The sequence below is a fragment of the Macaca fascicularis genome, chromosome 6, assembly GCF_037993035.2.
Source record: "Macaca fascicularis isolate 582-1 chromosome 6, T2T-MFA8v1.1".
NCBI classification, from domain to species: Eukaryota; Metazoa; Chordata; class Mammalia; order Primates; family Cercopithecidae; genus Macaca; species Macaca fascicularis.
Genome location: NC_088380.1, coordinates 152,959,754 through 152,983,106, shown reverse-complemented (window position 1 = coordinate 152,983,106; position 23,353 = coordinate 152,959,754). Strand labels below are relative to the sequence as shown.

Genomic DNA, 23,353 nt, shown 5'->3' with positions numbered 1-23,353 from the left:
TGGCTGGTAGATTGTGGATATGAAAGACAAAGAGGAATCAAGGATGACATCAAAGTGTTTGGCCTGAGCCCTGGCTTGAGATTGGGAAAAACGAGGGAGGAACAGATTCAGCAAACAGCTGGTAGATCCAGAATTCAGCTTTGAACATGAGAAGTACGAAATGGCTTTTAGACATTGTGGAAGCCAGTCTCAAGATGGCCCACAATTATTTTTACCTCATTATTCACTTTCACTTGTACTTTCCTCCCACACTGGCTTAGGACTCGTAACTTCTGACTTGGATCTCTTGTTCTGGGAAAGACAGTCGCCATATTGCAAGGCTCTCAAGAAATCCAGAGGCCCACACTGAGCGGAACTGAGACCTCTTTCCAACAGCAAGGACTAGCTTTCCAGCCTTGTGAGGGAGCCATATCAGAAGAAGACCCTCCAGCCCCAGCCAAAGCTTCAGATAAATGTTTTCCTAGCTAAAATCTGAATACAATCTCATGAAAACTCCTAAACCAGAACCACCCAACCAAACTGCTCCAAAACCTCTAACCTACAGAAACTCAGAGATAATAAATGGTTATATTGCCAGGTGCAGTGGCATGTGCCTGTAGTCCCACCAACTTGTGAAGCTGAGGTGGGAGGATTTCTTGAACCCAGGAGTTTGAGTCCAGCCTGGGCAACATAGTGAGACCCCCATCTCTTAAAAAATGGTTGTTATTATTATTATTATTGAGACAGTTTTGTTCTTGTTGCCCAGGCTGGAGTGCGATGGTGCAATCTTGGCTCACTACAACCTCCGCCTCCTGGGTTCAAGCGATTCTCCTGCCTCAGCCTCCCAAGTAGCTGGGAGTACAGGTACATGCCACCACACCTGGCTAATTTTTGTATTTTTAATAGAGATGAGGTTTCACCATTTTGGCCAGGCTGGTCTCAAACTCCTGACCTCAGGTGATTCACCTGCTTTGGCCTCCCAAAGTGCTGGGATTACAGGTGTGAGCCACCATGCCTGGCTCCGGTTATTATTGTTTTTAGCCACTAAGTTTTGGGGTAATTCGTTAGGCAGCAATAGATAACTAATATAAAAATTCAAGTGGAGATGTCAAGTAGGCAGTTGGATCTTAAGTCTGAAGTTCATGAGAGGGGTTGGGGCTGTAGTTAAAACTGGGGACTCATCAGCATGTAAATTGTGTTTAAAGCCATTGGCCTGGATAAGATCACTTAGCATATGAGTATGTCTAGAAAGGAAGGGCCATTAGAGAAAAGGTGAGGAATATTAAGTAAATTGAAGAGGTATGGCCAATAAATCAGGAAAGAATAGAGAGTGAAGAAATATGTTTCAAGAAAGGAGTTTTCATAGATGTCAAACGTAGTTCATAAGTCAAATAAGATGAGAACAGAGAATTGGCCATTGGATTTGGCAGCATGGAGGTCAGTGATGATCTGGACAATTCCATTGAGTACAGCAGGTAAAAGGTTGAGGAAGGCTGGATGCGGTGGCTCATGCCTGTAATCCAGCACTTTGGGAGGCCAAGGCAGGAGGATCACAAGATCAGGAGTTCGAGACCGGCCTGGCCAATATGGTGAAACCCCATCTCTACTAAAAATACAAAAATTAGCCAGGCATGGTGGCACATGCCTGTAATCCCAGTTACTCGGGAGGCTGAGGCAGGAGACTCGCTTGAACCTGGGGGGCTGCACGTTGCAGTGAGCTGAGATCACGCCACCTCACTCCAGCCTGGATGACAAAGTGAGACTCCCTCTAAAAAAAATAAAAATAAAAAATAAATAAAAGGTTGAGGAGAGACTGCGCATGGTGGCTCACATCTGTAATCTTAGCACTTTGGGAGGCCGAGGCAGGAGGATTGCTTGAGTTGACGAGTTTGAGACCAGCCTGAGCAACATATTGAGATCCTCATCTGCACAAAAAATAACAAAATTAGCCAGATGGTGCATGCCTGTAGTCCCAGCTACTCGGGAGGCTGAAGTGGGGGGATCACTTGAGCCCGGGAGTTTGAGGCTGCAGTGATGTCGCCACTGCACTCCAGCCTAAGCTACAGAATAAGACCTCGTCTCAAAACGATTTAAATAAATAAAATAAACAAAATAAAATAAAAGGTTGAGGAGAAAAATGGAGAACACGAATTAGAGAAAGCGTAGCAGTTCTCTTAAAGAGCTTTACTGTAAAGGGGAGTAGAGCAATGAAGGTACTGGACAGTACTGGAAGGGTATTGTGGAATAGGGCAAAGGATAGGGTTTGTTGGCATTTTGTTCAGTTTGGTTTTGCTTGCTTGTCTGCTTGCATTAGGTTAGAAGATATGTGTGAATGCAGACAAGTATGATCTAGAGAGAAAAAATCTGATGATGCAAGAGGTGAATGAGAAACTGTAGGAATAAAATCTCCTAGTGGGCAAAAGACAATGAGGTCTAATGTACAAATGGAGCATAGGTCTTAATAGGAACCCTAATTGTTCACTGTGACAAAAAGAGCACATATTAGTAGACAGGGGTGTGATAGCAGATGTAGTAAAAGGAAATCATGAAAGTTGTGTATTGATTGCTTCTGTGCTATCAGTGAGTGAAGAAGCTATCCAGTAGAATGTGAGAAGGCGATGCTGGATGTTTGAAAAGAGAGGTATGAGGAGAAAAGCATATTTGGTTTTTCAGACATTTTAAGTTCACTTGGGAGGCTGAGGCGAGAGGATTGCTTGAGACCAGGAAATCAAGGCTGCAGTGAGCCATGAGTGCACCATTGCACTCCAGCCTGGGTAGCAGAGTGAGACTCGGTCTCAAAAAAACAAACAACAAACAAACAAAAAAAATTGGTTCTTTCCCACTTCATGCCTTTGCACTTGCTAGTTCTCCTGCCTGGAACTATTTTACACATATCTTTGTGTGCCTGACTTTTTTTTCTCAGCTCAAGTATCACCTCTTTGGGATGACCTTGACCATCCAACCTAAACTGTCACCTCACTTCCCTCCCCTAGTTACTCTCTATTGCATCATCCTGCTTTATCTTCTTCATAGCATATCTCACTATATAAAATGTTTTTTTCATTTATTTGTGCTCTCTCTGCCCCACCTCACATAGAATATAAAGTTTCATGAGGTCAGGAATTTTGTGTTCTTTGTTAAGTTTGTTTTTTTGTTTGTTTTGTTTTGTTTTGAGATGGAGTCTCTTTCTGTCGGCCAGGCTGGAGTGCAGTGGCGCAATCTCTGCTCACCACGACCTCCACCTCCCGGTTTAAGTGATTCTCCTGCCTCAGCCTTCCAAGTAGTTGGGATTACAGGCACGCACCACAACACCTGGCTAATTTTTGTATTTTTAGAGAGACGGAGTTTCACCATGTTGGTCAGGCTGGTCTCGAACTCCTGACTTCAGTGATCTGCCTGTCTCAGCCTCTCAAAGTGTTGGGATTACAGGCATGAGCCACCGCGCCTGGCCTTCTTTGTTAAGAAGGAGCACTGAGAAAGAGATCCCTAGGATATAATGGAAGCTTGGCAGGGCACAATGGTCACACCTGTAATCCCAGAACTTTGAGAGGCTGAGGTGGGAGGATCACTTGAGAACAGACGTTCGAGACCAGCCTGGGCAACATAGTGAGATCCTGTTTCTATAAAACATTAAAAAACCACCTGGGCATGGTAGTGTGCACCTGTAGTCCTAGCTACTTGGGAGGCTAAAGTGGGAGAATTGCTTGAGGCTGGGAGGTCGGGACTGCAGTAAGTCATGATCATCCCACTGCACACCATCCAAGGTGACAGAGTGAGACCCTGTCTCAAAAAAAGAAAAAAAAAGATGGTTAATAAATATTTAATAGATAATCTAAATTAATCATCTATTTATTAGAGATGATTACTAGATGAGTACCATGATTATCACCATGCTACAGGTGCAGACAGGTCAAGGTCACACAACAAGTTATGGATGGGGGCGGGATTCACGATTCAAAGTCAGGCAATCCCACTCCAGAATTCACAGTCTCAGACTCTATATGGAATAGGATCTAGAGGAAGATACTAGACTTCTGGCTAATAAGATATTAGGGATCTGACCAATTATTAGGGGAAAAAAGGGTATGACCATGGTTGCTTCTCCAGTTTATATAGTTTAGACCAGTCTAATCTCATTGATGCAATACAGACAGGCATCTTACCTTGTAAATGCACAAAAATAAATTCTAAAAAAACTCAATGAGATTGGAATCTTGATAATATATGATTGGCTGTCTTTTTTTTTTTTTTTTTTTTAGACAGAATTTCACTATTGTTGCCCAGGAGTGCAATGTTGTGATCTCAGCTCACTGCAACCTCTGCCTTTCAGGTTCAAGCGATTCTCCTGCCTCAGCCTCCCAAGTAGCTGAGATTACAGGTATGTGCTCCCATGCTTGGCTAATTTTTGTATTTTTAGTAGAGACAGGGTTTCACCATGTTGGCCAGGCATGTCTCGAACTCCTGACCTCAGGTGATCCACCCGCCTCAGCCTTCCAAAGTGCTGGGATTACAGGTGTGAGCCACCAAACCCGTCCTACCTGTTTCTTTTTCTCCCTTCTTTTCTTCCTTCTTTTCCCCTTTTCCTTCCTGTCTCCCTCTTTCCCTTTCTCCTTCCCTTCTTTCCTTTCTTCCTTCTATTTCTTGTAGAGCCTTTGGACTGCTCCATAATGGTGATGCTAATGGTGGAGACATTAACAGTAGTGGTGGGTAGGTTGGCTATTTAGAAACCACAAGCTGTGTTTTGATGACTCAGGTGTCACGTTTCACATATGAGCCCATGACACAGCCTTCCATCGTCTGTGGAATGTTGATGAGATGGCAGGCTGAATCTTGTGGGTCCTAAGGCTGGAGTAGTATAGCATGAGTTAGTGATTTTTAATTTCTGGGAGTTACAAATATATCACTTTAGAAGAAATCTAGAAAACAGGGATTTCTCAAAAATTTGGCAACTGAGAAGTACAACTTCTTTAATTTGGTTACATTTATCTAAATAAAAAGGCAGTTTACCTAATTATCATGGTTACTTGTTCTTGTTCCTAGCTCATGTTAATTAGATTTAGAATTTTCATTAACTAACTGACCAAACTGGCTTCCCGTAGTTTTAACCTTTCCCGTCTTCCCTCCCTCTCTTCCTCCCTCCCTCCCTCCTTCCTTTCTTTCTTCCCTCCCTCCCTCCCTCCCTCCCTCCCTCCCTCCCTCCCTTCCTTCTTTCCTTCCAGCTTAATATTTCCTGAGCACTTACCACATTCTAGGCACTGGGCTAATCACCTTGGCTTAGCTCCTTTTATTCTCATAGCAAGCCTAAGAAGTAGGTATTATCATTATCTCCTGATTCCCATGATAATCCAGAGGTCCAAGCGTTGAAGGAACTCGCCTAAAGCCATAGAGCTAGCCTGGGACACAGCATCAATGCAAACCCAGTCATCTGACTCCAAAGCCCGTGAATGCAACCACCACGGCACCCTGACCCTGCCTTCCTCTGCTGACCCATTAGTTTTGTCTAAAGTTGCATGCAGAGCGACCCCATCATCAGCTAAACCCGTAAGTCCTAAAAAATGCTACCTTCGGGCCGGGCGCGGTGGCTCACGCCTGTAATCCCAGCATTTTGGGAGGCCGGGGAGGGCGGATCACGAGGTCGGGAGATCGAGACAATCTTGGCTAACACAGTGAAACCCCGTCTCTACTAAAAATACAAAAAATTAGCCGGGCATGGTGGCAGGCGCCTGTAGTCCCAGCTACTCGGGAGGCTGAGGCAGGAGAATGGCGTGAACCCGGGAGGCGGAGCTTGTTGTGAGCCGAGATCACGCCACTGCACTCCAGTCTGGGCGACAGAGCGAGACTCCGTCTAAAAAAAAAATCGACCCTCTTCTCTTTATTCTTCTACTCTTCGCTTGTGTCAATTAAAAAAGAAATCTGTTTGCCATCCAGGAAGCATACAGGTAAAGGCAGAACACAGATGTAGAAGAAAAAAACATTGAAAAACAAAAAGTCCCTAAAAGGGTAGGGAAATAACGCTATTCATTGAATGCCATACACCTCTTAGGAGCAGAAGCATATAAAGAAGTTCCCACAATTTTTTCCTCAGAGAACCTTGTCATCTGAAGGTAGGGAAGCTAGGTAAATATGCACGAAAAACAAATACAAAAGGACTCAGAGACAAGCTAAAACTAATTATAGCCTTATGGATCTAAATTTAGAAATGCTGACAAATTACCAAATTGAGCAGAGTGACCAGTGGGTTGGGTTTAAAAAAAATGGGCGCCCCGGCGCAGTGGCTAATGCCTGTAATCCTAGGCCGAGGCAGGTGGATCACCTGAGGTCGGGAGTTCAAGACCAGCCTGACCAACCTGGAGAAACCCTGTCTCTACTGAAAATACAGAATTAGCTGGGTGTGGTGGCACATGCCTATAATTCCAGTTACTCAGGAGGCTGAGGCAGGAGAATCCCTTGAATCTGGGAGGCGGAGGTTGCAGTGAGCCAAGATCGTGCAATTGCACTCCAGCCTGGGCAACAAGAACGAAACTCCGTATCAATAAAATAAAATAAATAAATCAGGGGAGGCTGGGCATGGTGGCTCATGCCTATAATCCCAGCCCTTTGGGAGGCCAAGGCAGGTGGATCACAGTTAGCAGTTCAAGACCAGCCTGACCAACATGGTGAAACCCTGTCTCTACTAAAAATGCAAAAATTAGCTGGGCATAATGGCACGCCCCTGTAATCCCAGCTACTCAGGAGGCTGAGGTGGGAGAATTGCTTAAACCTGGGAGGCAGAGGCTGCAGTGAGCCAAGATTGTGCCACTGCACTCCAGCCTGGGTCATATAGAGCGAGACCCCGTCTTGGAAAAAAAAAAAAAAATTAAATAAATCAGGGAGGAATTGAGTTTTGTTGTGAGGTTTTAAAGAATGAATGCGATATGGTTTGAAAGTTGTAAAAGGTATAACACACAATTACATTGTGGTAACTAGCTCAGTTAAGCCAGGGAAGAAATTATTATGGGGAACAGGTAAGCTTTTTCCATTTTAATCAGACTAATGTTTATAGACAAATATTAAAAATAGCTGACATTTTAAAATGCTTACTATATGTCAGACATACACATATACATAAACAGAGTTTATACACATATTATTTCTTTAATCCTCATAGCAATCCTATGAGTTACACATTATTATTATCCCTATTTCACAGAGTGGTTAGCTGAATTGCCTGAGGTCACCTGGCTAGTAAATGATGATCTCTGTCTGAATCACAGCCTAAGCACTTATCCACTATGACACCTTTCTAAATTCATTTACCTAGAGGGCATTTTACATAGGCTAGCAAATAATTGACAATTCCCAATTAAGAAGCCATGTTACTAAGCTGTAACACATTTATTTTCTAAGTATCTCTTGAATCTGTCTACCTTTCTCTATCTTTACTGTCACCACCATAGTCCAAGACCCCATCACATTTCACCAGGACAATTGCAATACCCTTCTGTTTCCACTTTTGCTCTTTTCCATTCTTCCTCAGAATGATTTTTATAAAATACAAATAGGGGCCAGGCACGGTGGCTCATGCCTATAATCCCAGCACTTTGGGAGGCCGAGGTTGGTGCATCATTTGAGGTCAGGAGTTCGAGACCAGCCTGGCCAACATGGCGAAAACCCATCTCTACTAAAAAGACAAAAATTAGCCAGGCGTGGTAGCAAGCACCTGTAATCCTAGCTACTCAGGAGGCTGAGGCAGGAGAACTGCTTGAACTCGGGAGGTGGAGGTTGCAGTGAGCTGAGATCACACCACTGCATTCCAGCTTGGGGGACAAGAGTGAGACTCCGTCTCAAAAAAAAAAAAAAAAAAAAAAAAAATACAAATAGGACCATGTCCCTTCCTTGCTTAAAATCCTTTGATGGCCTCCCATCGCTCTCACTGGTTTAATGTCTGTCCCTTCCACTAGACTGGAAGCTCTCTGAAGGGTGTGGCAGTGCCTGTCTTTTTCTTTTTCTTGAGTCTCACTCTGTCGCCCAGACTGGAGTGCAGTGTTGCGATCTCAGCTCGCTGCAACCTCGGCCTCCTGGGTTCAAGCGATTCTTCTGTCTCAGGACTGTAGCTAGGACTACAGGCACGTTCCACCACGCCCGGCTAATTTTTGCACTTTTAGCAGAGACATGGTTTCACCATATTGGTCAGGCTGGTCTCAAACTCCTGACTTCAGGTGACCCACCTGCCTCGGACTCTCAAAGTGCTGGGATTACAGGCGTAGCCCACCGTGCCCAGGTGTGCCTGTCTTTCTCTTTTTTGTTGTTTTTTAGACTGAATCTCGCTCTGTCGCCAAGCTGGAGTGCAGTGGCGCGATCTCAGCTCACTGCAAGCTCCTCCTCCCGGGTTCTCGCCATTCTCCTGCCTCAGCCATTCTCCTGCCTCAGCCTTCCGAGTAGCTGGGACTACAGGCGCCCGCCGCCACCACGCCCGGAGAATTTTTTGTATTTTTAGTAGAGACGGGGTTTCACCGTCTTGGCCAGGTGAACGCCTGACCTCATGATCTATCCCCCCTTCGCTCTCAAAGTGCTGGGATTACAGGTGTGAGCCACGGCGTCGGGCCAATCTTTTCTTTTTTCTTTAGACGGAGTCTCACTCTGTCGCCCAGGATGGAGTGCAGTGGTGCCATCTCGACTCAGGGCACCCTCCACCTCCTGGGTTCAAGCAATTCTCCTGCCTCAGCCTCCCGAGTAGCTGGGACTACAGGTGCACGCCACCATACCCAGCTAATTTTTCTATTTTTAGTAGAGACGGGGTTTCACCACGTTGGCCAGGCTGGTCTCAAACTCCTGACCTCAGGTCATCCACCCACCTTGGCCTCCCAAAATAATGGTATTATGGCCACCGCGCCTGGCCCTGTTTGGTAGCAGTCTAAACAGTCTCAGCCAGGCAATGGGACCAGGTAGGCTTTCAGTCTCTCGCTTAAAAATGGAGATTGTTGGCCGTGCACGGTGGCTCACGCCTGTAATCCCAACACTTTGGGAGGCCGAGGCGGGCGGATCACGAGGTCAAGAGATCGAGACCATCCTGGCCAACATGGTGAAACCCCGCTTCTACTGAAAATACAAAAATTAGCTGGGCGCGGTGGCGCGCGCCTGTAGACCCAGCTACTAAGGAGGCTAGGGCAGGAGAATCGCTTGAACCCAGGAGGCGGAAGTTGCAGTGAGCCGAGATCGCGCCGCTGCACTCCAGCCTGGGCTACAGAGCGATATTGCGTCTCAGAAACAACAACAATAACAAAAAGGAGATTGTTAATACGCGGTTATACAATGTCTAAATGCTGGGCTGTTGAATGCCACTGACAGTAATAAATATCTGTGCATAGTGGCAAGCCATAAGTAGCACCTCAGTCACCGAATAGTAATTAACTGCGTTTCCTGGCATCCCGAGAGGCAACCAGCTCTACCGGATGAAAAAGTTGATGGCCAAGCACTCCAACCTAACCAGGGCACACTCGCGATGTTCTGAGATCCCACACTGCATCATGGATTTTGTAGTTCAACGTGCCAGTGACGTCACTGCCGGTTCCTCTCTGAGTGGGCCTATCGGGCAGACTTCCGATAACCCGTTTTTCTCTGGGAATTGTAGTCAGTAAGCGCCTGCTGGGCCTCTGCTCGAGTGTTCTGGGAACTACACTTCCCGGCGGGCTGTGAGATGCTTTGGCCGTAGTTGGTAAGGAGCCGGATGATTGCCTCAGCAGGTGTGAAGCGTGTGCTTTAGTTTCGTGGGAGGCCTGGCATCCTCGAGAGGGAGGGGAAAGGTTGTAACCAGTGCTTTGTGGAGGTCGCCAGGGTCATTGTCGTGGATTTGTACAGTCGGCTGGGCGGTGCAATGGCGGTGAGTTTGAGCGGGAAGAGTCCACAGGGGCCCTGGTGCCAGACTGACCACTTTCTAGGGGCTGTCCATGTGCTGTCCTGAAGGGAAAGTCCTTTTCTAAAAGAGAGCCACGCTTAAGGCGTGCCTGTCGTAGAGGCTTTGCTGTTTCTTGCTAGCTCATGAACCAGGAGCTGATGTCTGTTAACTTTACTTAGTACTTGGATATCATATTTGTTATTTCTCTGGCGTTTCTAAAATCAAGGTGGAGAGCCGGACACGGTGGCTCACTGCTGTAATCCCAGCACTTTGGGAGGCCGAGACAGGTGGATCATTTGAGGTCAGGAGTTCGAGACCATCCTGGCCAACATGGTGAGACCCCATCTCTACCAAAAATACAAAAATTAGCCGGGCATAGTGGTGCGCGCCTGTTAACCCAGCTTTTTGGGAGGTTGAGGCAGGATAATTGCTTGAACCCGGGAGACGGAGGCTGCTGTGAGCCGAGATCGCGCCACTGCACTCCAGCCTGGGCGACAGAGTGAGACTCCGTCTTAAAAATTAAATAAATAAATAAATAAATAAAACCGAGGTGGAGAGAGGAGTATGTAAGTTGATTCCTACTTCCAGCAAAAAAAAAAAATTGAGCTCCTCTCCCTAAAATGGACAAAAATCTCTCTTTTCATAGTGTTTTTGTGTGTGGGTAATATTGTGTCAGGTGCTGATAAATGCTATGGGGAAAAAATAGAGCAGGAAGGGGTGCTAGGGAGTGTACAGTGGGGGTAATACAGTTGCAGTTTTTTTTTTTAATTTTTTAAAATTTGAGAGATATTCTCACTCTGTGGCCCAGACTGGAATGCAGTGGCGTGATCATGGCTCACTGCAGCCTGGACCTTAGGGCTCAAGCGATCCTCACACCTCAACTTCCCCACAGCTGGTACTACAGGCGTGCTCCATTACACCCGGCTAATTTTTTGTATTTTTAGTAGGGACGGGGTTTCGAACTTCTGGGCTCAAGCGATCCTTCTGCCTCAGCCTCCGCAAGTGCTGGGACTACAGACGAGCCATCCCGCCCGTTTTTTTTTTTTTTTGTCTTGAGACGGAGTCTTGCTCTGTTGGCAGGCTGGAGTGCAGTGGTGCCATCTCGGCTCACTGCAACTTCCGCCTCCCAGGTGCCTCCCAGGTTCAAGCGGTACTCCTGCCTCAACTTCCCGAGTAGCTGGGACTACAGACGCACGCACTACGCCCAGCTAATTTTTTTGTATTTTAATAGAGACGGGGTTTCACAGGATACCCCTTTAAGAAGAAAGGAGGCTGTGGCCACATAGATTTCCTCAGGGATAGCCAGGGGCACCATGCTTAATTCACAGGGAGTCCCTCTTCTTTTCACCATGTTGGCCAGGATGGGCTCAATCTCCTGACCTCGTGATCCACCCGCCTGGGCTTCCCAAAGTGGTGGGATTAGGGGTGTGAGCCATCGCGCCTGGCCTGTTGCAATTTTTAAAAGGATGAACAAGGAAGGCTTTGCTAAAAAGGTGGCAAAAACGAGATAAGAGAGCAACCCATGCGACTATAGGAAGAAAGAGATTTCCAGACAGAGGCAACAGTGTAAGTGAAAAGCAAGGATCCTGGGTAGAAGCCAGGGATGTTTCTAAACATCCTGCAGTGCACAGGACAACCTCTGAAAATAAAGAATTATTTGGCCCAAAGTGTAAGTAGTGCCAAAGTTTGGGAACTCTGATTTAGTTAAATAACCTTTTGTTACCAGTGAGGAAGTTGAGTCTCAGATTGATCAAATGACTTGCTTAAAGTTATACAACAAGTTGGTGTTTGGGCCAATATCGGATTTTATTACACTTGATCTTTGAGGTTTTGAGAAACAAGTTTTTCTGAGAAACAGAAAAGTAGAATAAGAGCTTTCTTGCATTTGCCGTACTCAGTACAATGAAAAGAAACTCATAGTTCTAAGTAATTTGTAAAATACTTGCTTTCATATTCTTCTTTACAATGGTCATATTATAAATTTTTATTTGTATTGTTATTGTTTTTTTGAAATGGAGTCTCACTCTTGCCCAGGCTGGAGTGCAATGGTGTGATCTCGGTTCACTACAGCCTCTGCCTCCCAGGTTCAAGTGATTCTCCCACTTCAGCTTCCTGAATAGCTGGGACTACAGGTGTGTGCCACTATGCCAGCTAATTTTTGTATTTTTTGGTATAGATGGGGTTTCACCATGTTGGCCAGACTGGTCTTGAATGCCTGACCTCAAGTGATCTGCCCACCTCGGCCTCTCAGAGTGCTGGGATTACAGGTGTGAGCCACCGCACCTGGCCATATTTTTTGTTTTTTGAGACAGGGACTCTATCAATCAGGCTGTAGTGCGGTGGTACAATCATAGCTCACTGCAGCCAGCCTTGACCTCCTGGGTTCAAGTGATCCTCTGGCCTCAGTGTTCTCATGCCCTGCCCATGGTAGTTTTTAGGTAAAAAGGTATTTTTTTTTTTTGAGACAGTCTCGCTCTGTCGCCCAGGCTGGAGTGCAGTGGCGTGATCTCAGCTCACTGCAAGCTCCGCCTCCTGGGTTCATGCCATTCTCCTGCCTCAGCCTCCCGGGTAGCTGGGACTACAGGCGCCCACAACCACTCCCCGCTAATTTTTTTGCATTTTTAGTAAAGACAGGGTTTCACCGTGTTAGCCAGGATGGTCTCGATCTCCTGGCCTCATGATCCTCCCGCCTTGGCCTCCCAAAGTGCTGGGATTACAGGTGTGAGCCACCGTGCCCAGCCGATATTTGTTACATAACTTCTGTATCTGTGGCATTGTACTTGGTGCTAAGGTGACTATAAAAGATTTAAAAGTTCCTGCCTGTTGGGAATTTACAGCCCAACTGCATAAATGTCTTAAAATCATTTGGTTATATTTAACAGAAGTCAACTCAAGTTGGTTAAGGAGGAGTTTAGTAATAAAGTGGAAGTTGGCCTAGTGCGATGGTTCAAGCCTGTAATCTCAGCACTTTGGGAAGCCAAGGCTGGTGGATTGCTTGAGCCTAGGAGTTCAAGACCAGCCCAGGCAACATGGTGAAACCCTGTATCTACAAAAAAAATTACAAAAACTAGCTGGGTGTGGTGATGCATATGCCTGTAGTCCCAGCTATTCAGGAGGCTGAGGTGGGAAGATTGAGCCCGGTAGGTCAAGGCTGCAGTGAGCTGTGCTTGTACCATAATGCTCCAGCCTGGGTGGCAGAGGGAGACCCTCTCTCTCTCTCTCACAGACACACACACATAAATACAGTGAAATTTCATATTGCCCATGACTGTCGGGTAGGAGATATAACTAGGCTTTCTGAGGCCCTACGTACTTTTGCCTTTGTGGGTGGATCGTTTCTCCTGTAAAAATATTAGAAATTATATTTCACAGACTGGGTGGGGTGGCTCATGCCTGTAATGACAGCAGTTTGGGAGGCTGAGATGGGTGGACCACCGGAGATCAGGAGTTTGAGACCAGCCTGGCCAACGTGGTGAAACCTCGTCTCTACCAAAAATACAAAAATTAACCAGGTGTGGTGGCGTGCGCCTATAATCCCAGCTATTTGGGAGGCTGAGGCAGGAGAATTGCTTGAACCCCAGAGATGGAGGTTTCAGTGAGCTGAGATTGCTCTCGCTCTGTTGCCTAGGCTGGAGTGCAGTGGCTCCATCTTGGCTCACTGCAACCACTGCCACTTGGGGTCAAGTAATTCTCCTGTCTATGCCTCCCGAGTAGCTGAGATTATAGGTGCGTGCCACCATATCCAGCTAATTTTTGTATTTTTACTAGAGATGTGGTTTTGCCATGTTGGCCAGGCTGGTCTCGAACTCGTAGCCTCAGGTGATCCACCCACCTCAGCCTCTCAAAGTGCTGGGATTACAGGCATGAGCCACTGGGCCCGGCCAAAAAAATTGTTTTTCTTGTAAAGAGGAGGTCTTGCAAAAAAAAAAAAAAAAAAAAAAAAGGAGGTCTTGCTATGTTGCCTAGGCTGGTCTCAAACTCCTGGCCTCAAATAATCCTCCCTCCTCAACCTTCCAAAGTGTTGGTATTATAGACATGAGGCACTACATCCAGCCAAGTTACTTATTAACAAGAGGTTTTGGAGTGAGAGGGGGCAGTGGAGTTGATAGTCTAAATGAAGGTGGTTAGTAGCAGGAATGGAAAGGGATGAACAGATGTGCAGGCTTATTATTTCTTAGGAAAGAAAATACCTTATGCAATCACTGTTTTATGGAAACTTGAAAAGAGTCCACTTTTTTTTTTGGGGACGGAGTTTTGCTCTTGTTACCTAGGCTGGAGTGCAATGGCGTGATCTTGGCTCACTGCAACTTCCACCTCCTGGGTTCAAGCGATTCTCCTGCCTCAGCCTCCCAAGTAGCTGGAATTACAGGTGCGTGCTACCTTGCCTAGCTAATTTTTGTGTTTTTAGTAGAGATGGAGTTTCACCATGTTGGAGAGGCTCGTCTCTAACTCCTGACCTCTGGTGATCCTCTCGCCTCGGCCTGCCCAAGTGCTGGAATCACAGGCATGAGCCACCGTGTCCAGCCTGTTTTATTTTAATTTCATACGAACAGTTCTTTAACAATTTTGGAGAGAAGTTCTCTATCAGTATCTTTGATATTCATGTATTTTAACTAAATAGAAACATTTGATGATAATGTTACATTGTAGTATATAATTTTAAAAAAGCATATGAAAGCCTTTTACATATTTCAGTAGTTGTTCAACCATTTCTTTGAGGTTTGAGGTAGACAGGTCATGATAATCCCAATTTTTTTTTTCTGATGGAGTCTTGCTGTGTCACCCAAGCTGGAGTGTAGTGGCATGATCTCGGCTCACTGCAGCCTCCGCCTCCCTGGTTCAAGTGATTCTCCTGCCTCAGCCTCCCGAGTTGCTGAGATTACAGGTACCTGTCACCACACCCAGCTGATTTTTGTATTTTAGTAGAGACGGGTTTTCCTCTGTTGGCCAGACTGGTCTTGAACTCCTGACCTCAAGCAATCCACCCGCCTCGGCCTCCCAAAGTGCTGGGATTACACGCATGAGCCACCGCACCTGGCTGATAACCCTAATTTTTTTTTTTTTTTTTTTTTGAGACGGAGTCTCGCTCTGTCGCCCGGGCTGGAGTGCAGTGGCCGGATCTCAGCTCACTGCAAGCTCCGCCTCCCAGGTTTATGCCATTCTCCTGCCTTAGCCTCCCGAGTAGCTGGGACTACAGGCGCCCGCCACCTCGCCCGGCTAGTTTTTTTTGTATTTTTTTTTTTTAGTAGAGATGGGGTTTCACCGTATTAGCCAGGATGGTCTCGATCTCCTGACCTCGTGATCCGCCCGTCTCGGCCTCCCAAAGTGCTGGGATTACAGGCTTGAGCCACCGCGCCCGGCGATAACCCTAATTTTTAATGTTCATTTAAAATTCAAGATAACCATCGAAAAATCAGTCTATCAGTGAGCAGCTCAGTTCTGTGAACCCAATTCTTTTTTAAAGCAAGCATGCTGAAATACAGAGTGGATTAGTCTCTTTGTGTCCAATAGGAAAGAAAAGGAACAGCCAAAGTGGACTTTTTGAAGAAGATTGAGAAAGAAATCCAACAGAAATGGGATACTGAGAGAGTGTTTGAGGTCAATGCATCTAATTTAGAGAAACAGACCAGGTGAGTAATAGTTTGTGAAGTTCTGCACATTGTATTTCTAAAACCATTGGCCTTATAGTACAGAAACAGCTTGGTGGAACCCATAAGGTAGATTGTATTTATAATGCCTGAAACAGGGTAAAGGAGGTGACTTTCACTTTCTGCATATGAATTAGGATCTTTTTTCTTATGGGATTTGTAAAGTTTTTTTTCTAAAGTTTTGTTTTAAAGACTACAGTATTTTAAATATTTAGACAAAGAAGGATGTTTTGAGATTTTTTTCTTTGCTGACTGATAAAACAAAGTTATTCTGTTAGACTCATAATGATTATTATCTCCAAAGACAGAAAATATAAACTTTATGTTTTTTCTTTATGAGTAAACCTAATGCTTGTAAAAGTATAAATGTTGAAGATATTATTTCATAAATACTGCATTGCCTTGATACTAAAATAATACTGATTTAAAGACAAACATAGATAATGACATGATATTTGGAAAAACAGAAACAAAATAATTCCCCCAAACAGTGCCACAATAAATGTATGCATCAATTATAAGATATATCCCAGATTCGTATATGTTGAGATGTAAGAAAATGTGCTTTTTCAGATTGAAGAAATATTGTTATAATAACAACAATAATAGTAAGTTAACATTGAACACTTACTGTGTGCTATCAAATGTGGCAGGTTTTTTACACGTATATTCTCATTTAATCTTTTTCTTTTTTTTTCTTTTTTTTTGAGATGGAGTCTTGCTCTTGCCTAGGCTGGAGTGCAATGGCACGATCTTGGCTCACTGCAAGCTCCGCCTCCCTGGTTCACTGGCCTCCCTGAGGTCATTCTCCTGCCTCAGCCTCCCAAGTAGTTGGGACTACAGGCACCCGCCACCACGCCCGGCTAATTTTTTTGTATTTTTTTTAGTAGAGACGGGGTTTCACTGTGTTAGCCAGGATGGTCTCCATCTCCTGACCTCGTGATCCTCCCTCCTTGGCCTCCCAAAGTGCTGGGATTACAGGCGTGAGCCACCACGCCCGGCCCCTTAATCTTCTTTTTCTTTCTTTCTTTTTTATTTTTATTTTTTGAGACAAAGTCTCGCTCTGTCATCAGGCTGGAGTGCAGTGGCGCCATCTCAGCTTATTGCAACCTTGGACTCCCTGGTTCAAGCAATTCTCCTGCCTCAGCCTCCTTAGTAGCTGGGATTACAGGCACGTGCCACCACGCCCAGCTAATTTTTGTATTTTTAGTAGAGATGAGGTTTCACTATATTGCCCAGGGTGGTCTCGATTTCCTGACCTGGTGATCTGCCTGCCTTGGCTTCCCAAAGTGCGGGATTACAGGCATGAGCTAGCGCGCCTAGCCTTTTTCTTCCTTTTTTTTTTCTCAGACAAAGTCTTGCTCTGTCATTCAAGCTGGAGTGCAGTGGCACAAGCATATCTCACTGTAACCTCAAACTCCCGAGCTCAAGCAATCCTTCTTCCTTGGCCTTCTGAGTAGCTGGGACTACAGGCATGCGCCACCATGCCTGGCTAATTTGTTTTTTCGTAGAGACAGGGTCTTGTTATGTTGCCCAGGCTGGTCTCAAACTCCTGGCTTCAAGTGATCCTTTTGCCTTGGCCTCTCAAAACTCTTAAGATTATAAGACATGAGCCATCACTCCCGGCCTCATTTTATCTTTTAATTTTTTTTATTTATTTTTTTGAGGTGGCGTCTTGCTCTCTTGCCTAGGCTGGAGTGCAGTGGCATGATCTCGGCTCACGGCAACCTCTGCCTCCCGAGTTCAATGATTCTCCTGCCTCAGCCTCCCCAGTAGCTGGGATTACAGGTGCGTGCCACCACACCTGGCTAATTTTTAATTTTTATTTTTAATAGAGATGGGGTTTTGCCGCATTGGCCAATCTGGTCTCAAACTCAGATGATCCACCTGTCTTGGACTCCCAAAGTGCTGGGATTGCAGGTATGAGCCACTGCCCCTGGCCATAATTTTTTTTTTTTTTTAAATTTGGAGACAGAGTCTGTGGTGTCAGATAGAGTGAGCCTCTGTCACCCAGGCTGGAGGGCAGTTGTGTGATCTCAGCTCATTGCAACCTCTGTCTCCTGGCCTGAGGTGATCCTCCCACCTCAGCCTCCTGAGTAGCTGGGACTATAGGCGCACACCACCACACCCAGCTAATTTTTCTATTTTTAGTAGAAATGGGGTCTTGTTATGTTGCTGAGGCTGGTCTCAACTCCTGGGCTCAAATGATCTGCCCACCCTGGCCTCCCAAAGTGCCGGGATTATAAGCATGGGCCACTGCGCCCAGCCTTTTAAAAATTTCTTCTGTAGAAATGAAATTTCGCTGTCTTACCCAGGCTAGTCTTGAACTCCTGGGCTCAAGTAATCCTCCCACCTTTGCCTCCCAAAGTGTTGGGATTACAGGTTTGAGCCACCATGGCTGGCCTTAATCTTCTCAATATCCTTTAAGGTTAACAACTTTTAAAATTTCTCTTTTACAGCTGAGGAAACTGAGGCACAGAGAGGCTAAGTAACCAGTTCAAGGTGTTACATCACTGGGAGTTGACTGGGCCTGGGCTTGTTTTTAGGACTTTCTGATTCAAAAGTCTGTTTTCCTTGCTTATTAAGCTATGTTCTAATAGATATATATGTATTTTTTTGAGACGGAGTTTTGCTCTTGTTGCCCAGGCTGGAGCACAATGGTGTGATCTCGGCTCACCACAACCTCTGATTCCCGGGTTCAAGCGATTCTCCTGCCTCACCCTCCCCTGTAGCTGGGATTACAGGCATGTGCCACCACACCTGGCTAATTTTGTGTTTTTAGTAGAGACGGGGTTTCTCCATGTTAGTCAGGCTGGTCTCGAACTCCCAACCTCAGGTGATCCTCTTGCCTTGACCTCTCAAAGTGCTGGGATTACAGGTGTGAGCCACCAGGACCCAGCCTATGTTTTGTTTTGTTTTGTTTTTCAAGAGAAAAAGAAATTACTGTAATACAGTCTCTGGTGTTATACTTGAAGCTATAATTTGAAGCTTCTATTTGCTTCTAGAGGTTTGATTAACTTTAAGGTAATTTAAAATAATTAAAAGTTAACTGAAAAAGCTGCTTTGTTTAGTGAAAGAGAATTAACTATAGGTGTATGCAGCAACACTGAAGAAAGTAATATAATGTCAAGTGAAGAAGGCAAATTGCAGAAATCTATATGAAGTGTGCCGTTTTTTTGTATGAAACTCACCAGTGAGCAAAACTAAATGATAAATTGTTTAAGGGTGCTGGCAAGTGTGCAAACTATTCAAAAACAAGGGAATGGTAAAAGCTAATTTCAGAATGTTGGTTTCTCTTGAGGGACGGTAGAGAGGAAACAGGTAGTTTCAGTAGGTTCATAAGTCAGATGGTATGTTTACACGTGTTCATTTTATTACGCTTCATAACATAGTATGTATGTTAGATATTCTTCATAAGAAAAAAGAATACAGGCCAGGCATGGTGGTTCATGAGCTCATGCTCATGGTGGTTCTTATGTTGAGAACCCTGTCTTTACAAAAACAACTAAAAAATTTAAAAAAATATAATAAGAAGCTTTAAAGGATGCTTTTAAAGTGAATCTGTCACATATCATGTAATATTGAGCATGTTTTATATTACCTGAGGGTCTTTGAATTACTTTATGTATATCTAGTATCTAGTGAAAACAAATCTCATTTATTCAGTAAAACATTAAATTAGCCTAGGTTCATAAGGGTATTAAAGAATTTTTTTTTTTTTTTTTTTTTTTAGTTTATTATCTTTTTTTTTTTTTTCTTTGAGATGGAGTCTCGCTTTTGCCCAGGCTGGAGTGCAATGGCATCATCTCAGCTCACTGCAACCTCTGCCTCTCAGGTTCAGGCGATTCTTGATTCTCATGCCTCAACCACTAGAGTAGCTGGGATTATCAGCGCATGCCACCACGCCCAGCTAGTTTTTGTATTTTTAGTAGAGACAGGGTTTCACCATGTTGCCCAGGCTGGTCTCGAACTCCTGGCCTCAAGCAGTCTACCAGCCTTGGCATCCCAAAGTGTTGGGATTACAGGTGTGAGCCACCACGCCTGACCTAGTATATTATCTTTACTCAAGTATTTTAGTTTAAATTAAACCTCTAGTATTTGTTACAAGGCTATTTAATTCTTAATAGCAACCTATAAATGTCTTATTCTTTGTAAATCTAAAGTAATTTTCAATTTTAGAGAGTTTTAAATTTCTGGATTTATACATTTACTTTTAAATAATTAAACAAGTTATTTATATCAAGCACTTCCTTCACCCCACTTCCTTATTGTAAAAGGAACTTAACATTTATTCTTCTATACTTTCTTTTTTATATTGTTGTTTTGCAGCAAGGGCAAGTATTTTGTAACCTTCCCATATCCATATATGAATGGACGCCTTCATTTGGGACACACGTTTTCTTTATCCAAATGTGAGGTAATGTTTTCCTATGTTTGCTATGATGGGGAGGAAGGTTTTTAATGAATATTGTTTTGAAGAAAATGGCATCTATAGAATTTATTATTTCCTGTTAAGAGAACTTAAAATTCCTTAAAGCATAATTTTTATATTTAAGTAATTTATTTTTATTTATTTATTTTTTGAGATGGAGTCTTGCTCTGTCGCCAGGCTGGAGTGCAGTGGCGTGATCTCGGCTCACTGCAACCTCTGCCTCCCAGGTTCAAGTGATTCTCCTGCCTCAGCCACTCGAGTAGCTGGGACTACAGGCATGCGCCACCATGCCCAGCTAATTTTTGTATTTTTAATAGACACAGGATTTCACCATATTGGCCAGGATGGCCTCAAACTCTTGACCTTGTGATGCACCAGCCTCAGCCTCTGAAAGTGCTGGGATTACAGGCATGAGCCACTGCGCCCGGCCCATTTAAGTAATTTAATTTTTATATTTAATTTTCATGTGCCGTGTGTGTATGTGTGCAAGGGTCTGGGCATGTATGCATATTCAAAAGTAATTCCTAGATTGGTGGTTTGGAATGCCTAAAATCTGATTGGCGTTCCAAAGGAGGATGTGAAAAAGAAAACTAAACTAATTTTTTTGTGTGAAAAGTTCGCATTTTGTATTTGTCTGGCATTTACATTTGCAATTTAAATTTGATTTTATTTCTGTAGTTTGCTGTAGGGTACCAGCGATTGAAAGGAAAATGTTGTCTGTTTCCCTTTGGCCTGCACTGTACTGGAATGCCTATTAAGGTAAGATTGCTAATAAGATTGGTTTCTACTCTTTTTAGTTTGGATCTAATAGTAATACCCAATTCAAGAGCTTAAAATAGGATTTTCAAGTATTGCTGCATTAAAGTATGAAATGAGTTGAATTTATTATAGTGAAAATTTATTTAAAAATAAACAACATTTGAAGAAGTGCTTAAATAAAGGGCATCCATTATGGTCTAAGTGATCACTAAGTGATTTTAATGTCTTTTGGTTGCCTTGTATATTTATGTCTGTATTATAATTAGGTAATAACTGATTCTATTTTACTAAAAGGAAAATGTACAGCCATTGTGCACTTGTGACATATATAAGATGCTGGCATAAAATAATAAACAGTTGTATTGTAATTCGATCATTTTTGCAAATACCTTCATTTGTGATAAGTTTGTATTAGAAATAATTATCAATGAAGAATAGGAAAGAAAAGTAGAGTTGAAAGGATTCCCTTACATAATAGGATTAGGAAATTTAAATCCTGTTTCTTTTTATTCTTCAACATTTTATTTTACTTTATTTATTTATTTTTTGAGACGGAGTTTTGCTTTTGTCGTCCAGGCTGCAGTGCAATGGTGTGATCTTGGCTCACTGCAAACTCCTTCTCCCAGGTTCAAGCGATTCTTCTGCCTCAACCTCCCGAGTAGCTGGGATTACAGGCACCCGCTACCACGCCTGGCTAATTTTTGTGTTTTTAGTAGAGACGAGGTTTCACCATGTTGGCTAGGCTGGTCTGGAACTCCTGACCTCAGTCGATCCACCCACCTCGGCCTTCCAAAGTATTGGGATCACAAGCATGAGCCACCATACCCAGCCTTCTCCAACCTTTTGTTTTAAAGAACGTCAGTCCTACGGAAAAGGTGGAATGGTAGTACAGTGAACACCCTCCACCCTTCACCTGTAGTTACAAAGTATAAATGTTTGCCATATTTGTTTTAGTTCTGTCTCTCAGCACACATGCATGCGTGCGTGCTTCTCTCTCTCTTTTTCTTCTTTTTTTAAATTAAAAAAAAATTTTTTTTTTGAGTTGGAGTCTTGCTCTGTCGCCCAGGCTGGAGTGCCCTGTTGTACTTTTAGTACAGACGGGATTTTCCCATGTTGGCCAGACTGGTTTCAAACTCCTGACCTCAGGCAATCTGCCCACCTTGGCCTCCCAAAGTGCTGGGATTACAGGTGTGAGCCACCACGCCTGGCCCTTCTCCCCCTTCTCTCTCTTCTTCTGTGAACTTTTTGAAAGAAAGTTGCAGGCATCATGACATGTCGTTGCTAAATACTTTAGCATGTATTCTGAGAATAAGGGCATTTTTCTGTATTATCAGAGTCCTGTTATCCCCTCCAAGAAATTCAACATTGATGTTATATTACCATCTTCATTTAATCTGTAGTCAAATTTCTGTAGACTGAAAATGTCCTTTCCTTCTGTTTTTCCCTTTTTTTTTTTTGTTTTGAGATGGATTCTTGCTCTGTTACTCCGTCTGGAGTGTAGTGGTGCGGAGTGCGATCTTGGCTCACCTCTGCCTCCCAGATTCAAGTGATTCTCTTGCCTCAGCCTCCTGAATATCTGGGATTACAGGTGCCTGGTGCCATGCCTGGCTAATTTTTTGTATTTTTAGTGGAAAGAGGGTTTCACCATATCGGGCAGGCTGCTCTCGAACTGGCCTCAAGTGATCCGCCTGCCTTGGCTTCCCAAAGTGCTGGGATTACAGGCATGAGCCACCATGCTCTGCTGTTTTTCACTTTTTATTTTGTGGCGTACACATTGCATCTTGTTATCCATTCTTTTCACTATTTTGTAGTTTTTCATGATGTTGATGTTTTTGAAGTCTAAGCTAGTTATTTTGTAGAATGTCCCATGATACGAGTTTTCTGTTGGTTTTTTCATGATTAGGGTTGGGCTAAATATTTTGACAAGAATACTTCATTGTTGAGGTATAAACTTCCCATTGTATCACCTCAAAAGCATATAAAGTGGCAGTTTGTCCCATTTTAGTGAAATTAAGTTAATCCTGCCAGGTTTCCTCATTCTAAAGGTGATTTTTCCTCCTATAAAATTAAAAAGTAAGGCTAGGCACGGTGGCTCACGCCTGTAATCCCAGAATTCGGGACGCCAAGGTGGGAGGATCACATGAGGTCAGGAGTTTGAAACCAGCCTGGCCAATGTGGTGAAACCCCATCTCTACTAAAAATAAAAAAATTAGCCAGGCGTGGTGCCGTGCGCCTGTAATTCCAGCTACTTTGGAGGCTGTGGCAGGAGAATCGCTTGAACTCGGGAGGTAGGGGTTGCAGTGAGCCCACACTGCACCATTGCACTCCAGCCTGGGCAACAAGAGTAAAATTCCATCTCAAAAAAAAAAGAAATAAATTAAAAAGTAATCTATAGGATAACACTTTGAGAGCCTCTGAATGTCCTGTTACTCAATAACCCAGTGGTTTTAGCATCCTTTAAACATCCTTGCCTGTTTTTATTATTGTATTAGTGGTTGAAATTCTTCTAGATAGAAGAGACTTTTCCATTTAAAAATTTTTTACTTCTGTATTTCTTATTTTTCTCATAACTTTAACAGTGTTTACTTGATGTCATCTTTGTTTTCGACAGTGTACTCATTGTGGTATAATTGATAAGAGCTAGAGTGGAAAGTCCAGGGT

The 23,353-nt window shown here is 43.9% G+C and overlaps 1 protein-coding gene across 6 annotated transcripts in view; it reads left to right on the top strand.

The window, feature by feature from the left end:
* Nucleotides 1-9,666: 9,666 nt before the first annotated feature.
* Nucleotides 9,667-23,353, top strand: part of LARS1 (leucyl-tRNA synthetase 1) — a 68,623-nt gene continuing 54,936 nt past the window's right edge. For 5 of the 6 annotated variants that reach the window (XR_012414217.1, XR_012414216.1, XM_015452085.3 and 2 more), the window contains exons 1-4: nt 9,667-9,838; nt 15,365-15,483; nt 19,831-19,918; nt 20,612-20,692. Coding sequence is in view for 4 of the 6 variants with exons in the window: in XM_015452085.3 (XP_015307571.2) it covers nt 9,833-9,838; nt 15,365-15,483; nt 19,831-19,918; nt 20,612-20,692 (294 nt within the window). In the remaining 2 variants the exon portion in view is untranslated. The remainder of the gene's footprint in view (nt 9,839-15,364; nt 15,484-19,830; nt 19,919-20,611; nt 20,693-23,353) is intronic. The other variant, XM_015452082.3, reaches the window with a different exon arrangement.